This window comes from Ambystoma mexicanum, chromosome 5q (assembly GCF_040938575.1).
Source record: "Ambystoma mexicanum isolate Mex_15411 chromosome 5q, UKY_AmexF1_1, whole genome shotgun sequence".
NCBI classification, from domain to species: domain Eukaryota; kingdom Metazoa; phylum Chordata; class Amphibia; order Caudata; family Ambystomatidae; genus Ambystoma; species Ambystoma mexicanum.
Genome location: NC_090933.1, coordinates 388,264,615 through 388,283,835, shown reverse-complemented (window position 1 = coordinate 388,283,835; position 19,221 = coordinate 388,264,615). Strand labels below are relative to the sequence as shown.

Genomic DNA, 19,221 nt, shown 5'->3' with positions numbered 1-19,221 from the left:
TTTAATAATAATAATGATAATAATAATATTAAGCGCCACGTAATATATCCAAAACTAACAAGTGCTTCTAATACTTTTTGCCACATAAATATGAAGTTACATTACACATCTGCCAAGCCTTTCCTTTCAATATGCAAATCTAAGGAAAATCAAATTAGATTTTGAGTGCACCCCTGCACTATTTTCTTCTCGTTTGTAATAATAATAAATAGTATAGTAAAGAAGGCAGGAGACATGAGGATGTGACCTAAGAAGATTTTCATCGCTTATTGATTTTTTGCATTTTAATAAGATGTATATACATTTTAAAATGAAACAATACTGGGTATCATGAATTAAAGATAGACTTGAGATTAAGTGCACATCGCATAATCTGGCCTGTTGAATTTCCCTTCTGGAGGAACGTGTCCCTCGGCCCACAGTTCTGATCTATCTTCTGCTTGTGAAAGAATAATAACCATCCTCCTAGCAATCTGCACTGATTACGAAGGTTTTCTCAGGCGATGATGGCCCAGAAACGCGAGCGAAGGGCCAAGGTTTCTGGGCCCATCACCCCTTCACTAGGACAGTGCCATGTCACACATTTCCCATCCTCTTATCTTCTCCTGGCTCCTCTTACTCTGCAGACTATGGTCTGGACACCCCGGGCATGTGAACAGTCAAACAGATGAATGCAACAAAATAACAATGAAAATAAAACAAATACCCCGGGCAGGGCACAGTACGCCACCCGCCAGACAAGCGAGACACTCTGAGACCATGATGGGAGTCATTTGGCACAGCATAAAAGCCTTGTGTTATACCATATCGGTACTGCACGAGAAATGATGCCTGCAATTTAGAACAGTCCTACGAGAAAATGGTTCCATGTGTTAATATCCCTGAAAAAATATCGCCATACAAAAATATCACCATATTTTTGCGGCGATCTTGACCCATGGACCCTGCGGGGGACACCCCCGCAACCCCTGCATTATTTTAAAATGTGCGGGGGAGGCCCCCGCAAGCCCTGCTCCCACAAAATATCCTCCCCAAAAATATTGCCTATGGCGAGAAAAACGGCCATATGTTCGGCGATATTGTTGGTGGGGATATTTTGTAGGGATACCGAGAAAATGTGGGAATAAAATAGATTACCGCACAAAAGAGTCCCAGGGCGCAGAGGCCTAAAGGGACATCTCCAGATTTCCCTACGGACCAGACCACCCCTGCCTGGAACAGTGGGCGGCCACTGTCCACAACTCGTTTAAAACTGCTCTTAGCGGGATCTTGGCGTCAAAACCTTGCATGTCCAGGACTTTCCCTCGTGATTGATAGTGGGCTATACATTTCTTTTTGAAACCACTGGTAGCTTTATAATGTACACGCACGAGCCTTTTCACCTATGACCTTTATGTTGGGGGCAGGACATCCTGTGTGACACATTTCCGACTTCCGAGGGGAGGAGCAGCCATTTTATGAGGTCAAATGGAATGAAGTTGAATATTCAACACAGTGGAATCCGGGTGTATCACAAAGCAACAGAATATGGTAAACGGAAGTGGTGTCTAAAGTACTTCTCAAAATCAGCAGAAACTTAAGAACGCTACAACGGGCTTTTGTAAAAATCTTTTAATGATTAAACACAAAAAAAAAGCAAAAGACTTGCTGGGTACATTCTATATCTCACAGGGGCTCACATCCAAAGCTGCCCATTTAGCAGAAGGGTTTGGAATGAGGGGATTAAACAACGCTGGCTGTTCCACTTTAACATGTTTTCTCTGAGGTATATTTTCTCAGTCACAGATTTTTGGCAGTTTTCGATATTTTCTGAGGTAAATGAACTTAAATTGGAGTCATCCCTGTAATAGCAGCTGGAAATTCACAACATCACGAGTCTGAAACCAAGGAGCGCAAGAAGGCGAAAAAAGGCGAAACTGACGGCCACAAGCTATGCACCCGGATTTTGGAACGGCCCATCAGTGCACCTCAGAGTGTACCCCTCCAGGATATGCATGCACTCCTCTGTGCATATCATTGTCTATATTCAGAACACTATATGGCAGGTTCGGACGATCCCAACCCCACAATCTAAAGCAGAACTAAAATGCCATGACAAAAACAGAATGAAATACTTACAATCCTTAGACCCGCCGAGCAGTAACATGCTGGGTTTATGTTGCGCATTCCTGGAAATCTGGGGATGCAGCTAATGATCACTTTATCATCATATAATCCCGAGCTAACCACTCCCTGCATCTGAACTGCTGAGGTGACCTGGCCTGGGCCTGATCATGTCAGGCCCTTCCCCCAGCAGAGCTCACAGGCAGGCATTGGCATCAATGTTGCTCGTCCTCCTGATGGAAATTGACACCAAGGTACGGATTTTCAAGAGGAAATCCATTGCGACTCTCAAAAGTATGACCTATTCGGGTCTCGCCACAATGTTTACATTTCTAGCAAATGAGGCTGGTGCAAAACAAATTAGCCTCTGCCACTCTGGAAAAAGTGAGCCGAAGTCACCCACGCCCATTAGGGCTGAAAAACAGCATTCTAAGCTAATGACAGAGCCAGAAAAATGTTTCTACATTTAATAGAATTTGAAAGATGTACCCATTTTTTTTAAAAAAATGCACTGACACGTTACGTAAACGTGGGCAACACAGTCGTAATCCGTAGGCTAAATCACTGTTTTTGGCTTACTTAAGCCACTGGTGTATAATGTTGTGCCTGTATTTTTAAGTGATTAACTATTTTCAACTCTGATGAAATAGTTTCACTGCTAGGTGTGTGTGTGTGTGTGTGTGCGTGCATGTATGTGTGTGTGTGTGTGCATGCGTGTGCGTGTGTGTGTGTGCATGTATGTGTGTGTGCTTAGATCAGCTACTACAGGGAGTGTTACTCACCGAACCTCTTGTAACCAAAGGACTGTACCTCCTCCTCTTCAGCAAATTCGTCTGCAGGGAGAGAAAGAAAGGGTTGCGTTATTGAAGGCTGCAATGGATCTCCAAAGAAAGTCAATTATAGCGTTAACATGTTTTTCTTTCGGCTTAAAGACATGAGATGACCATAGTTAGATAACTAAGCTGCAGGCCACAATTTACTCATACATCTCACCAGAGGACACTTTAAGACCTTCCAATCGCCCATGTATTTTCTTTTTGAAGCACCTATCCAGATTTTAAAATGACTCTGAAAAAGCCCCTCACATGTTTCTAGTCGCAGCCATCTTGGGAGGACAGCACAAAAATGAGTAACCTTGGCTTGGATAGCAACGCCCATCCACCCCCAACCCCTTTATTTAGAATACACTGCAGATTACTATATTAGCAAAGAGCTGAGCCCAACTTGCAGCAGGTGTTTCTATGTCTGGAAAAGATCCGTGGCTACGCTAATGTCGGGACTCTTAGGAGTCAGAGCTAGCTATCCTCTTGGTTGCAGCCCATGAGCTTCTATCCGGGGCTCCAACCAAAATACCTGGGGCCATAGCCCCCTCAGCGCCCCTCCCCCACAGCAACGCCTCTGCACGCAAGCATCACCTTGTCTACGCATAGATATCAGGAAAAATCACAGATCACTAAACATTCAATTCTTTAATGGTGGAAAACCGACAGGACTGGGTCGCTGCCATGACCAAAGTGTACCTGTAGCTGTGTGATAACTACCTCAGTTCAAGTGTAATCACTCTTTTTGGAGACTTCTTGGAGGGATTGAGTTGCCCTTACGCCTTCCCTCGCTTTCTTCCCACCCTTTTCCGTATCCCCCTTCAGGTGCCACAGGGTATAAAATATGCTTGAAAACCTCTAGACACCTGTCGGATTTGTATGTTACCTAATTTTAACATTATCTCATATCCCAATAGCAATGAATTCTTCACTTGTAATATGTTGATATTTTTTTCCTTTAAACGAGTATAATTGAAAATAAATGCCCGTAAAGAGTTGCCTGTTCAGGGATTGGGTGCCACACCAATGGCAATCAGGAACTACACGTGCCAACCTGCTGAAGAAGGCGCAGAAACGCTGCAAGCAGAATATCGCACAGATCCAAGGCGATGCCCAATTACCCTTTTATTATGTATAGATGCCCGAAACGAGGTCTATATTGATATGGCGCTTAGAAGACTCTATAATGGAGGTCACGTGATTTTAACATTCAAAGGCTATAGTCCTCAAATAGACATTATCAATGCAATGGTCTCTCAGCACCCATGACAGTGATCTTTACTACTTACTGCTCTCGGGCAATCAAGATCTTGCCCTGATTATTCACTTCGAGCACATTTAGATAGCTAACATATCAGCCAGACCTGCAATACCTTAAACAAATAGAATGACTGCAGTGTTCCAGCCTCATCAGTGCAAAACTGAAATTGTTATTAAAGGTGGGCACAATTAATCACAAGCATTGGCATAGCCAACAACTTTGGATTTTATGTAGGCATTAGATCAACATTGTCCAGGCATTGGCATAGCAGCACATACTGGCCATAAAATGGAAACAGTTGGCAACGGGTGTTAGTAACTGATATTGTATTACAGTGCTGTGGAATGACTATCTACTAACCTAGAATAGACAAAACCTTTGGCTTTGCCAATGCTTGTTTTCAACAGGAAGTCAGTGCAACAAACAGATGCAAGGACACACATGTTGCTTATAAATCAAGTGGCCGAAGGCACACTTGGTTCAGACATTTTTATTACATCAGGGGCTAGTTTATAGCTGCAATTACGTCACTACTTTTCAGAAAACTGCTCAGAAAGCACACGACTATCTCAAAGAGATCCCAGGAGGCTGTGCTTTTTGAAGGGAGGGGTGTGTAGTGAGAGAGAATGGCTGTAGTTATTAGTATGGCCATGGGTGGTAAGGCAACACAGCAGCCTCAGACTCTATGTCCCTTCTCACATCCTATCTTTACTTCCCATGAAAGTAGTTTTGGCATAAAGGCAGGGCTGACAGTGCCACCTAATTACCAAAACTAAACTGCACTGCAAATATGGCAAAGTAATCCAATCTAAAACACTCAGGAAGAAGTCATGCCCACAGATTAAGGCTACGCAGCTCTCAGAATCCCAAATCTCAGAGGTAGGGATGTGTTCACATTACCTTAGTACGATGCTGAGATAAATACCAAAACCCTAACCATTTTGTGTGTAAAGTTAGCCAAATCGCCCTGACTCTTGGCATGAGGCAATAGTTGTTTTAATCTATAAAAAGTGGATGATCCTCCCTCTCAAATGATAGACCCATTTCCTTATTAGACACCTCTAGCAAAGTCATAGCGGGCTTTGGGCCTCATTACAACCCAGGCGGTAAGTTCCCTACTTTACCACCATGGTGTAAACTCCGTTTACACCATGGTGGATGGCGGATTTACCGCCCCATTCCAAGGTGAGTGGGGCAGTAAATCCCCATTCCCCATTTACCCTTCCCCATTCCCCTTTTTGCCCCATAGGGCATAATGGGAGTGGGGAAGGCGCTAATTACGGCACCGTAAATTACGGTGCCGTAATTAGCACCAAGGCGGGTTAGCGCCTTGCATTTTAACGCCTGCTAAAAGCAGGCGTTAAAATGGTAATCAGGCGTTAAGGTGCCGACGGCGCCGTTAAACCCTTAACGCCTGGGTTGTAATGAGGCCCTTTGTCTTGAAGGACTTGCAGAACTGGATTGAAAGTTCTAAGAGGTTACGTATTTTCCAGATAGGCTTCGGGAAAGGGATAGGAGCGATTTTAAATGCCTGCGTGTATACTCTATGCCAAAAGAAGTCAGAGACAGTAAGTTGGGGTGGGGGGGTTCTACTCGACTAGACTAGATCTAATTTCTGCATTTGGTAACGTGAATCCAGGATGTCTGTGGGTGAAACTATTCAATTGGGGTCTTCGCCCAGGCATCCTTAACATAATTGTACTCTTCCACGCCAATAACAACCTGAGAGTGCATTTGAATGCTGAAGGGGCCCTGTCAAGGTCGATACCAGTTGAAACAGGGCTGAGACCAGGGTGCGTTTTAGCCCCGACATTTTTTAACTTGTACATTTCTGACATCCAGTTAGCTATGGATAGCACACATTCTTCCCCCCCCTAGGTTGGGCTCTCTCAGGGTAGATTGGCTAGCCTAGGTGGACACCCTGATCCTTCTGGACTCAACCCTGATTGGGCTACAGAGATGTCTGGATAGAGTCGGGGTTTACACCTCTCTAAACAGGCTGGAGATTAACCTGGCGAATTCCCGCATACTGAATTTCAATAAGACGACTAAACAGAAAAACTTAAAATGGCCAATAATTCGAGATAGGATCAAGGAATCCAATGACCTTGTATATTTGGGTATTATTTTTGCAAACAAAACTGCCCTTATTAAGGAGAAGATAGGGAGCAAAGTGGAATGTTTAACTGCCCAGATGAGGATTACTCAATTGAAATATTGCTGTTAATCTTTGAAACCACTTATAGAATTTTTTAATGCAAAGGTTACACCCACCATAATGTACGGTCTGGAGCTATACGACATCAAAATTCAGAAGTGGCTAAACACCTTTGAGGGTAAAATCTGGCAAGCTGTTTTGGGCATCCCTCCGTCCATACCTATTGGCTTCATCTGATTAGAGTTGGGTGTTTTCACCTGGTGGAATAGGCATAATACTGTTGTATTTAAAAATAGCAGAAGCAAGGGATGGATGATTCAGTATTGAATTTTTCGGGCGAAGTATTTCGTGCTGATGTACAATCTGGGTTGACTTAATTCAGGAAAATATGCGAAAGCTTCCTGGTTGAAGCAGATACTGACATAGATGCTCACAATGCTTTTATTTTAAAATTGTATAAAGAATGTATAGCGTCTATGCCAGGGTTAATGGTGCCGATGCTGTATATTTTAAAGTGTCCTTCTCGGAGCCACAGATCTTGGTTACTTAGATTTCAGAGCCAACTGCCTGCACACTCTGGAGTTGGTAGGCCCAAAGTCAAGCTTGCCCAATTGTAAACTCTTGCAAGGTCAAAGATTGGTTTATTTTGAGTGTTTCATTCCCTTCTGCTGTCATTCTGGAATATTGTTGGGGGAGATTGTGGAGGGAAAGCAATTGTCCCTCACAATAGCCTTAGTTGCACTTCTAAAAGAAATATACCACTTTTAGGAGACATTTCATACTTAACAAATGAGGTCTTAAATCTACAGGAATGACATTTACAGTTAGTTTAGATTGTATGTTTTCTATACGTGGATGACTTCATTGATTATAAAACATTTCTTGCCAATGATTGGATATATATTGTTCCATTGTTTTAGCCAACGGTTTGATGTTCCATTGTTTTAGCTAATGGCTTGATGCATAATGTGATGAAATAACTTTTTGTAGAAGGACCTGCATATGATGAACATTATACTATCCATTTTTGTTGTATGTAAAAGATCTTGTATGTTTAAATTTGGATGCATTGTCTAGTGCCTGATTATGTTGTAAAAGGTTTAAGTTTTTTAACCCATGACACAAATCTAATCAAATAAAATACATAAATACCAAATCACCTTAACCATGAGAATCCCATCACTATTGCCATGGCAAGAATGGGGTTACAAGTAAACTGCAGGTATGATCTCTTAATCTGGCAGCCAACACCTTTGCAGGCATCAAACGATGCTAAACACAGCTGGTGTGCCTAGAGAACCCCCCCCCTTCTAAAAAGGTTGTGCTGTCTTTCACATCAGATGTGTACATCAACACACCCAGTTGCCAAATCGTTCAGAAGATGTTGGAAAAGTCCTGCTCAACCATTGATCTCAACCTTCTCTCCTATTTACAATCGGCCCGTGACAGCTCTCAAACTGCTGCTAAAAACAATACAATTCTGATCCTATTCTAACCCTTTGTTTGTTGTAGCTCCTGACCCGTGTATCTCTTCCCCAACCTGGCTGCTCATCCCTTTCTTCTCTGTCTCCCACAGACGTTGCTAATTTCTTTACTAATGAGGTCTCTCAGTAACGCTCCTCTATCCTATCCTTCACTGACTCCAGGGAGACTGTATTTCGTCTGTCGTCTGCTAATTTCTTTACTATTGAGGTCTCTCAGTAACGCTCCTCTATCCTATCCTTCACTGACTCCAGGGAGACTGTATTTCGTCTGTTGTCATCCGTTTCTTCTTCTCTGCTCTTCTTTTCGCCTCGCTCTGAATTGGAAGATGCTCTGTACTTCTCTCCCTCTCATCCTACTGCCTCACAACTCAATCCTGTCCCATGAGGTCTTACTCCTAAGGTTTGATCACATGTATTTCCCTTCTTGACTGCCCTTTTCAATACAAACCTTCCTATCTCCATGTTTCCCACTGTAATCTTTCACATCTTATAAAAGCCTTCTATCTATCCATCTCCCCTTATCATACAATCTCACCCCTCCACTATCTCACTAAAATACTTAAGTGTGGAGTCTTTGCCCAAGTTTTATACTATCTTAATCATAACTCTTGTGTTTCTCCTCATCAGTCTGGCGTTCATCCGCGCCATCCCACTGAAATTGCTCTCTTTAGTGTCACTAACTCACTTCTCTCTGCTCTTTGTTCTAGGCATTCCTCTAGCGTGATACTTCTTGATCTCTCAGCTACTTTTTATACTGTTGATCACTGTACCCTTCTTTCGACTCTTTCTTCACAGGGTTTGTTTTAGGTATCTCTTACAATGGTTTTATTCTTATCTATTCCAGCAATTATTTTCTATTGCTTGGGCCGGAGAATGATCCCGTAGCTTTCCCTTACATCATGGTGTACCACAGGGTTCTGTTCTTGCTCCTCTTCTCCTATGCACATCTCCTCTTGCGTCTATCAGCACTTCCTTTGGCCTGTCCCGCTGTTTCTATGAGGATGATTTCCAGATCTATGCCTTCTTTCTTCTTGGACTCTCTAGACACCACCCTTGAGCATGTCTGGTGCCATCCAACCATGGATGCACTCTCTTTTTCTCAGTGTTAATGCCAAAAAACTGCAATTCTATTATTTCCTGCATTACCTACTCCTGCCCTTCTCCGTCCCCTTAATATCTAATTTCCTCCCTTTGCTATTCCCTGCTCCTTATCTGCCTGCCATCTTGGAGTCATTTCTGACTTCATATCTCTACCATTTATCGATCATGTTGTTGCCAACTCTACAATATCCGTAAAGCTTGACCTGTCTTTTCATGCTACCAAATTACCCATCACTACACCTCTCTTTTCTTGACTCAATTACTATTCTGCTCTGTTAATTGGCCTTCCGGTCAATGAACTTGGCTCCCCTGCATTCAGTCCTTAACACTGCCCTTCATACTGTTTTCTGTCTCTTTCCTCACACTTCAATTTCTTCTTGTCTCCAGTCCTTTCTTTGGCTTCCCTTTGACTCCTGTCTTCTTTTTCATTTTCTTGGTTTTATCTACAGATGTATCTATAGACTGGCTCCCACCCCATTTCTTCTCTCTACTCTCCATCTATATTCCAGCTAGCACGAGGCGCTCACAAACTCATTTCCTCCTGACAGTTCCCAAACCTGCCTGCACACAATCCTGTTTCTCCTCTTGGTCACTGCCCGTGCCCAAACATTGTAGCTTGCTACCCCTTGTTACCAGATACACCCTTACTCTTTCCTACTAAGGACCAGGGTCATTCGCACCCGGGGAAGGGCCATTAGTCAATCAGCTGGTTGGAACAGCAGGCAAGAATATACATTCTCCGCCTGCTGTTCCAGCCACCTGAGGCACTACGCCGGGTGGCACAATTTATTTAAATTTTTTATGGGGGGAGCCCCTCCCTGTGGCCTTCCCACCCCCACCCCCAAACCAACAAAACCCTTCCCTCTTCTCTCCCCATCCCAACTTACCTGCAATACCAGAGCTTTGAGCTCCGGTCCTCGTGCTCCTCTGATCCCGGCCTCTGCCATAGAAATGTAAAAGGCACTTAGTCCCATTTCCCCATGGTGTAGGCTATCTTTTTAGAAAACAATTCCCCTCTGGAGATTGGCTGCACAAGCAGCGCAAATCTCCCAAGGGGAAAAAGCAACCATTTGCACCCCGGATAAACCTTGGGGTGCAATTGGCTCTCATGCCCCGGCGGAAGGCGGACATGGCCGGTAACAACCCACAGCCAAGGCCCTTGTAATGGGCATGATCCCCTGCCCCCTGCTGGGGCATGAAAGCCATAGTAGATCCCAGAGCAAGTGGCGACTACTCACTCTGGTCCATAGTGGATGATGGGCATTGCCCTCTATCGAATTTCATCTCTGGATCTGGGAGCCAGAAGAATATCGAGGTTTTACTCATGGTGCATATGCCTGCGAAGGAAGAATTAAGCAACTGCTCATCCCAGGGCTCCACGCTGCTCATGCAAGTACATTGCTTCTCATCAATGGCACTGCTGCTTACACATGTGTTGGGGTTGAGAGGAGAGGGTCTCCATTTGACTCACCTTTCTCAGGTGTCCTCTCACAGGATACACCATTAGAGCATAAATGAAGACCCCGGGAAGGTGGGGGAGACAGCGCCACAGAGGACCCCATGGTCCCACTTTCAGATGCTGGCTCCACCCAAATGCACATCTCATATGAAGGCCTGTCTGGTCAAATGCGGACCAGGTGCTTCACATGGAGGCACTGGAGTCACAAGTGAAGGAATGGACTTGTCACTTCTGACCTACACAATCCATTAAATATGGCCCTTATTCACATACATTTAGCAAGGAGATACACATAAAGGGAACAATACATGTGAATGAGCTTATACTCTCTTAATCTCTCCAGAGGTCGGTGAATGGTCTTGACCATTCCACTTGTTCATTATGTAGATCAGCAACTGACAACACGCTACATAGCAACCATACACACTGAAACCTACATTGCCATGGTGCTGGGAGAACCACAGCTATGTTATGCAATTGAGCATGCAGTGCCTTGCAGATGCCCAAGCATGCAATTGTCACAGTGTATATCAGTCTGAAATCTATGACTGAAATGCCTTTAAATGTCGGTCCTCTGGAAGCGGAGGTCATTATAAGAACGCACTCTGAGGACATACCAATGGCAGATAAGCATTTCAAAAATGATTTGTAACACTATGGCGTTAATCCCCAGTTCCAAGGGTTGGAACAGGAGGTAACGGCCCGGCAACCCAAATGATCTGTGCAAACGAAATGCGGGCGGATAACGAGGGCTCCGGCCCGTTACCCCCCGTTCCAGCCCTTGGAACAGGAGATTAAGGCTATTAGCACCCCTGGTTGCCAAAGCGGTATCCCGGGCTGCTAACAGAAGGATTTTCTTCGGTACAAAGGGATACACGCTGCATCCCGTTGTATGAAGGAAAATCCTGTTCCAAGATGGCCGCCATGGAAAGGGAGGCAGGGCTCTTCCCTGTCCATGGCAGCCTGCAGGAGTGGAGAGGAAGGAGCAGTGGTGGCAGAGATACGGTAAGTTGGGGAGACTGAGGGGGAGAAAAAAACAATAACGGGACGGAGGGTGCGGGGAAGATGGTGGAGGGGGAGCCAGCCATCAGGTGGGATGTAACGTGGGCTTTCTCAGGCGTTCAAGCATGCGTTCCTAGGTACCTGATTGGCTGGCGCCCCCGGCACGGTGCTGATAACAATTCGTACACTTCTCACCTGAATTATGAGTTCAACCCTAAACCTATGCCGAGCAGGAGAGTGTGTTATTGGCTGTAGAGGCTGTACTACACCCAGCAATATCAGGAGCTCTGGGCAGGCGTGTTCCATCATGTTTTACCCATACTACAAAAATTCATATGGAGGTAACAGGACATTTTCTTAGCTCGGGAGTATGTTGAAGCGACGTCACCCAGTAGCAATGGGGCAAGATATAGGGCCTCATTACGAGTCCTGCCTGGTTACCGCCGGACTCGTATTACCATTCCGCCTCCGTGATTCCCGGTATTACCGGGGCATTACAACCCCGGTTTCCCGGGAATCATGGAGGCGGAATGGTGTTAATCCCCATTTCCATTGAGTCCTATGGGACTCAATGGGAATGGGGATCATGGAAACACCGGCAGCATCTCGTAATGCTGCCGGTGTTTCCTCGTCCGCCTGCAGGCGGGCGGTGTTAAACCCACTAGGTCAGACCTGGCGGGAACATCACCTCCCGCCTGCAGGAGTCGGGATCGGGCGGTCCGGAAACAATGTTGGAGGCGGGTTTACCACCACCGTTAATTCTGGACCGCCTGATTTGTAATGAGGCCCTATATAGTCCAGGGAATGTTGTGTGCCATACCATAGCACAGGCCCCCATTGGTCAGGCTCTGGGCAAAGTTCTTATTGTTGTTCCCAAGATCCTACTAGTTCCTCACAAGTTTTATAAGCTACCAATAAGAATCTTAGAAGGGATTTTCGTGCCTCTCTTGCCCACAGGAATGAGCAATAATTCCACATTATAATTCTGCTGGCAACTGCCTGTTCTACGTATTGCAGTGACTGGGCATCTTTTGAGAAATATGAAAAAAAGAGAGAGTGCCATTGAGGAGCCATGTGCTTAATTGCAGAGATGCGTCATCATTAAGAGACGTGAGTGGCTCCATGATCAAGAGCAGGATGTTTTATTAAAAAATAAAGGCGAAGTGATAAAAAAAGCTAGATTCAAAAGAAATCAAGGGTCATAGAAATATAGGTAGGTTTTTCTGCGGAAGTTGTTCTTTAAACGATTGAAAGTTACTATTTGCTAAGTGCTTATTTTCCTTTTGTAGTTTGAGAGACTTCCATTTTACAAATGCAATTAATCATTAAAGGAGGTATACACCTTTTTCAAAAATATAATAAGCTCTTCCTTACACATAATGTTTAAACTTCTGCTAGATTTCTCAAACAATTTCCTTACAAACCAATCAATGTTTTACTTGTATGTTTACTTGTTCTTGCTTATGACACCCCCCATCTTGTAAACTGCAATCATGAAATAGGAAGTGACGTCAGGGGAGAACCAGAAGTGCAGCCTGCACACCCATTAACGCACGAGAGACACAATGCTACTGCTTGGCGTTTCTTTTACTTTTCACTAACAGTTTTACATACTTGGTAATCAATTTCTTTTTTTTTTAAATGTGCTTGCCCTCAGGGGCGTTGCTAGGGGGGGCTATAGCCCCTGATCTTTTGGTTGTAGCCCCGGATAGAATCTCAGGAGCTACAGCCAAAAGTCTAGCTATCCCCCAGTCCCAACAGTTCCGACATTAGCGTAGCCTCAGGTCTTTTCCAGACCCAGCAACTCCCCTGCTTGCCCTTTAGGTTAGTTATTCTGGGACATGTTATGTTGTTTTTTCGATGCAGCACTAAGTTACCCTGTGTCTCTATAGATGTTTTGCAAAGAAGAGGATTTAAAGAAAGGCTCAGCAGACCAGTAGATCTTTCATCAAATGGAAGATGCAATACGTTGAGCGATCTCCACTGCTGTCCTCTGGAGAGATCTCTTCTTTGACACAGCCTATGTGCAGAGATGCTAGGCATGTGTTCTTTCATGTACATTGGCCTAAATACCACCGCAATGTAAGTATTTCCAAGAGTCATGCGATGGGAGTGTGCATTGCCGTTCTGCCAGTGATTCTGGAATGCCACTGCACTGTGGCATTGTGGCGTAAAGCACTCTTCCCAGGAGCTGGAACGGGTGTTAACGTCCCAGCGGCCCAAATTAAAAGCCAGAGCGAAGCGAGGGCTTTTAACAAGGAACCTGGGCCGTTAACATCCGTTCTAGCCGGTGCAGTAGGTGCTTAACGCCATTAGCACCCTGGGTTACCAAAGCAGTAACCCGCGGTGCTAAAGAAAAAATGATTTTCATTCATTGAATGAGACGTGCAAGGACTCCCTTTCAATGAATGAAATCCTTTTCCAAGATGGCCGTCATGGAAAGGGGCAACTGGGCTCTTCAGTGCCCCTCTACCCTTTCCATGGCAGACAGAGAAGCGGGGTAGCAGCTGTGACGGCGGCCTGCGCCTCCACAAACAACAGGTAAGTGGGGCCGGGAAAAGGGCAAAAAAAATTAAAAATAAGTGAACGGAGGGTGGAGGGAATATGACAGTGGGTGGAGCCGGCCGTCAGGCGGCATGAAACGTGGGCTTTCACCGACGGTTCAAACCCACATTCCTAGCTGCCTGATTGGCTGACTGGCCCTGCCAGGGTGCTAATGTTAGATATTCTTAGGAGGTAGTTGTAGGGTTCTACTGTGAGGACGTTACGCACCTGCTTGTTATCAGAACCTAGGTTTGGAGGATAGAAAGCATAAAGGAATGACATGTTCCTCTCCTTGATTGCTTCGTGAGGTAAATGTCAGGTCATCAGTACTGCACTTCACTGCCAAAGAATGCATCATGAAGGAAGGGGGTTACTTAATGGTATCGCTGAGGGTGTGATAAGCACTGTATGTCGACGAAGGATGAAGCATGGTGAGACTTGCCCAGCAATGAACAAATTAAAGATCAACGCCTTGTTTCATAGAACCTGAGGCCCTCATTCTGACATTTTCTCAATTTAAAGTGGCTCTCCGTCCTCTGTAGGTTGGGAGGAAATCACACAGGAGTGAAGACCGACCTTCCAGAGTTCTTCGCAATATCTTGGCTTAGAGTCTTGGGATAGTTAGGAGACTGGCAGAGCCGGATTCAGACTGGCTTTGTTGCACTTAAAATAAATATGTTAAGGGTATACAGCAGATTAAAAGAGGGATAGAGAAATGGGTGAAGGTAGCGATGGGGGGCGAGTGGCAGGATGGGCGGGAATAAGTGAGAGAGGGAGTATATCCGAAATTACATTACCTTTCTGCATATTGAGGGGGCAAGGTGGTGACGTGTTATGATAAAGTATTGGGAATGTATTTCGGGGGGTTGTTTAAGAGACAGCAGAACTGTGTTGGCTCACGTGTTTGCAGCAGATGCAATGCATTTACCCGAATACTGATAAAACTCCATCCTGAACCATTTTTCAATGGAATAAATATTGGTGCAGCATATTTCTTCTCTATCGGAATGCAGCTGGTGTGCAATGATGATGCACTAGGCAGCTGCCCTCGGCTGTGTCCATGGAAGGATGATGATGGAAGGTGAATGCCTTAAGAGGTATTGGAGATCTTAAAGGGGTTAATCATCCAGCTGGGAGTGCAGACTATTACCCTAATAACAACGTTGTAAAGTGGTTGCCTGGGAACTGCTACCCTAAAATAAAGGTAGAAAACATAAATTAAAATTCTAGATATTTAATTCATCCAAAGAATGGTGGACACGTGGGTAGGACATCTCTAGCATTGCCAAAGATGGATGGTCTTTCTTTCTCATTGCAAACGGGGTGGTCGGGGGTACATTGATGATTACACGGTTGATAGCAGGGGTCGAATTCAACGCTTTGAAACAATATCTTTTTGCGCGTCAGGTTGACTGGGACATTCCTAATTCAGAGTGCAATTTCTGTAGGGACGGTAGTTCTGAGGGACAAGGCAATTAATAATACAGGGATATGGAACTGGGGTTATCAGATGGTGAATGGGAGTTGGTTAAGGAAGTGTAAATGTGACTACTTTTGGGGAGTCTAGGAAATGTATTAGGTTAGGCTGTTTTCCAAGTGAGAGTGGTAAGCTGCTGGAGAAAATTGGCACTAAACTAGAGAAGGCATTGTGCCTAATTTTTGTAATTGTTCACGTTTGGTTTGTATTTGTATTTATTTTTAGCTTTTATAGCTCTTTTCGAAAGCACTGCAAATGAGTGACAAAACCGCTACACATTCATAGCAATTGATTGGAAACTAACATTTCATTGGAACAGGAAGAGAGAAAATAGGTGGAACGGAATGAGGAAAGAGATGCAGGGGGCCAGCAACTTCCAAAGTTTAGGAGCAAGGAGTGTAAAGGAGTGAAAACAAGATGAAGTGCAAGGAGGGCGAGGAACAGTAAGGAGGAACTGTGATTGCGATCGAAAGACCTGAGTAGGATGATAAAAAGAGATAAGAGAAGAAATGTAGGCTGTAATGGGGACGAGAAGACTTTTAAAAACAATGCTGATACCACAAAACAATGATACCACAGGGGAGCTTCGGCCAGTGAAGAGACGAAGGGGCAATAGATGATTCAAATTGAAGAATTGTAAAATAGAGTGAAGAGTAGAAAGCTGATAGGCTGGAAGACCATAAAGAAGAGTGGGCTAGTAATCAATGTGGGAAAATATCATATAGAGGATACAAGAAGCTTAGCAACATGAAATGAAAGGAGAGGACGAGCCCAGCTGATGTTATATAAGTGAAAGCGGCAAGAACGAGCACTCCAGTGGATGCAGGATGAAAAAGAAGAGAGAGCCAGATATCACACCTAACTTCCAAGCAGTGCTCGAAAGAGGGAGTTGAGGTGGAGGAAATTAAATGAATAGAGGTACAATAGAAGACGAAATCTGCGAGGATGAGAAGAAAATAACTTCTCTCTTGCATGTACTTAAATGCAGGAAATTTGCAGACACCTAGGACTGTATTGATGTTAGAAAAGCAGAGAGGGTAGCACAGAGAGAATCGGAAAAAGAGGAAAAGGGGAACATGATCTGGAAGTCATCAGCATAGAAATGATACCAAAGATGGAAAAAAGAGATCATAGAAGAGATGGGAACCGAATAAACGAAGAAAAGAAGAGGGCGGAGAACAGATCCTTGTAGCACACCATATCCCAATGCCAAAATAGATGAAGACTGAGCAGCCCACAGAACTAAGCAATAACTATAGGAGAGATAGAAGAGAAATCACTTGCATACATTCACCTAGAGAAGTGAGAGTGGAGGTTAGAATAGAGTGATCTACAGATTGTGTTTATAAAGAGATATAATAGGTTATTTATAACTCACTTAGCTCCCAGAGGTTTCTAAGCGCGGACCGGGGATCAAACCTGTGTTGCTTCGTGTCATCCTGTTTCTAAGGCGACCACGTTGCTGCTGAGCTATCCTCCTGGACACATAGTGTGGCTGACTGCATCATATTGAGTTATTCTGGAGGCAGTGTGTAGAGATCTCGAGCGAACACAGAAGTGCGGCCCCCGCGCTTCGCGCATGGCAGTTGAGCGCAGAGAGCCACGGAGCAAGATCAGCTCCTGTGAGCTCCTCCATAGGAGTGGCCACAAAGCTAGAAGCGAGACTTTAAAGACTCAGGACTGCTGTACCATAGTTCAGGGGCCTGTTGCCCTTTGGTTAGCATATCATTAATGATGCAGATTTATCTTGATGTTACCTCTGAATAAAAAGACATCACCTGCAACAACTCGGCCTCAGATCTATCATTGTAAGAATTATACAACACAGTGGGTTCATTGCACTTATGCCAATCATCAATGTTTCATTCTTACTTATGCACTAGAAGAGCACAAGAGATGTTTGCATTTAGTTGGCGCTGTTTCTCCTCCCGCTTGCCTTTAGTGCTTAATGTTAATTCTCCTGCAGTTTCTACTCCTAACCTCTTCCCTGCTGCAGCGATACACGAGTGTTTCGGCTGCCTGGCCATATTCTCTCCCTATACATTTAATTACCCACGGGTGTGTTTCTAGGGGGTATCTCGAGATTTGGGTCACTGTATGCACGGTCTTTTCTTTGACAATTGAAATCTAGGTGGGTGATTTGAGCACCACCTGCAGGGGGCAGCAGGGGACACCAGTTCGGTTATATGACAATCAAATCAGGTGGATTCAAAATGGCACGTCGCCTGAGACATCGAGAATCACTGCAAAAATGTGCTTTGGAACAGCCAGGCTGTGTAATGCAGAGCAGGGTATCTCTGCTGTGTGAATCCAAGTTCACTCAGCAGAAAGTGGCAGGCCAGACTGCGAAGCAAAGCAGAGGAAAAGATTTGATATTTATTCTGGGATAAAGAAGCGGCTCATGTGTTTCATGAATGGGGCTTCTTCAGGCCCAGCGTGACCAAACAGTGTGAATGACAGCTTGGCAAGCTCAACTATTAAATCAAATGATAAACATACTATGCTTATCCACCACAGTTTCTCGTTATCACATTTTTGGGCGGTGATCAAACATCAGTTACTAGACCATGAGCAAAAGAATCCACATAAATGTCAAACAAATAATCAACGTGCATGTCAACACTTTTAGCTGTTGACAAAGCACTAAAATCTGGCTTTTAAATGCCTGTATTTTTGGCCAATTTACTCTCCTAAATTTCAACTTTTGAAATGAGTCTTATTAAAATTGTATAACAAAGTCATCTAAGACTTTTTATACAGTTAAAACACAATCACAAACAAAAAATAATATTATTATCAATCATCATTTCGCTCAGGAAGTCACGTCTAAAGACCCAAAATGATGGTAAAGAATGGATAAGTGTCACGCACACGCACTCTGAGCAGATACCTAATGCCCACTCCAGACCCTGCACCCGGAAACGCCTGAAACACACGTCTGGCACTCCTCACCCCCTCCCCCGCCCGCATCAGGGTCTCCTTCCCTCAGTGGGGAGAACATTACCGAAGCACCGCGGGAGAAGCCATCGTACATACCTGGGATGGCGACTCCCGTGGCGCCTGTTTGCCCAAAACAGAAGTAGCATTCAAGGCCGAAGGAGTACTGTACTTCCAGGAATGCGGCCATCCAGGCACAAGCAATCCCGTAAAAACAAACACGCTCATTACGAGGCATCAGCCGTAGGATCACGTGACGCGTCACGTGACCCTCAGATTCACGGTATAAAGTGAACGCTATCCATCAAGACCGCGCTTCTCAGCTGTTGTTTTTCAGCATTCTGCCTTTTGGACCTAGTTTCTTCGTGCTACTACAATCATTTGGACTTCGTACTACGGATTGCCTCTTGCTTCATTCCTCTTGTTCTACGCCTTAGGATTGTCTTGCTGGTATTTTGACCTTGGTCTGTCCTCAGATTGTTTACGGACCTTCCTTTCTGCATTACGCCTCCAGACCCTTGCATCTGATCCTGACCTCGGACTGCTCATGGATTGTTTGGTCAATGTCACAACAATGAGTTCAATCAAAAAGGGCTGTTCCTCCCCTGGCCACCTGAATAGAAGACTCTCAGGGTCTTAATGGGAGAATGCCCCTAGGTTTCTCACAAACCCTTCCCCAAGAACAGTGGCCACCCGCTGTAGGCCTATTGGAAGTTGAAGGATTTTTCAGTTTGTTCCCCTGATCTGTAGGCCATGCCCAGATTTCTGAGTCAGAATGGAAAGGTTCTTCCTGCCAGTTGCCATTAGGAGAACATCTGGGGCTTCTAGTTTGAATGTTTTGAATGAGAGAGGAGAACCCAGGAAAATCTGTCCC

The 19,221-nt window shown here is 44.6% G+C and overlaps 1 protein-coding gene across 1 annotated transcript in view; it reads right to left on the bottom strand.

Annotated features, from left to right (window-relative positions):
* Nucleotides 1-19,221, bottom strand: part of COLEC12 (collectin subfamily member 12) — a 418,681-nt gene that overhangs the window by 350,656 nt on the left and 48,804 nt on the right. The window contains exon 2 of the mRNA XM_069620876.1: nt 2,886-2,936. Coding sequence (XP_069476977.1) covers nt 2,886-2,936 — 51 coding nt within the window. The remainder of the gene's footprint in view (nt 1-2,885; nt 2,937-19,221) is intronic.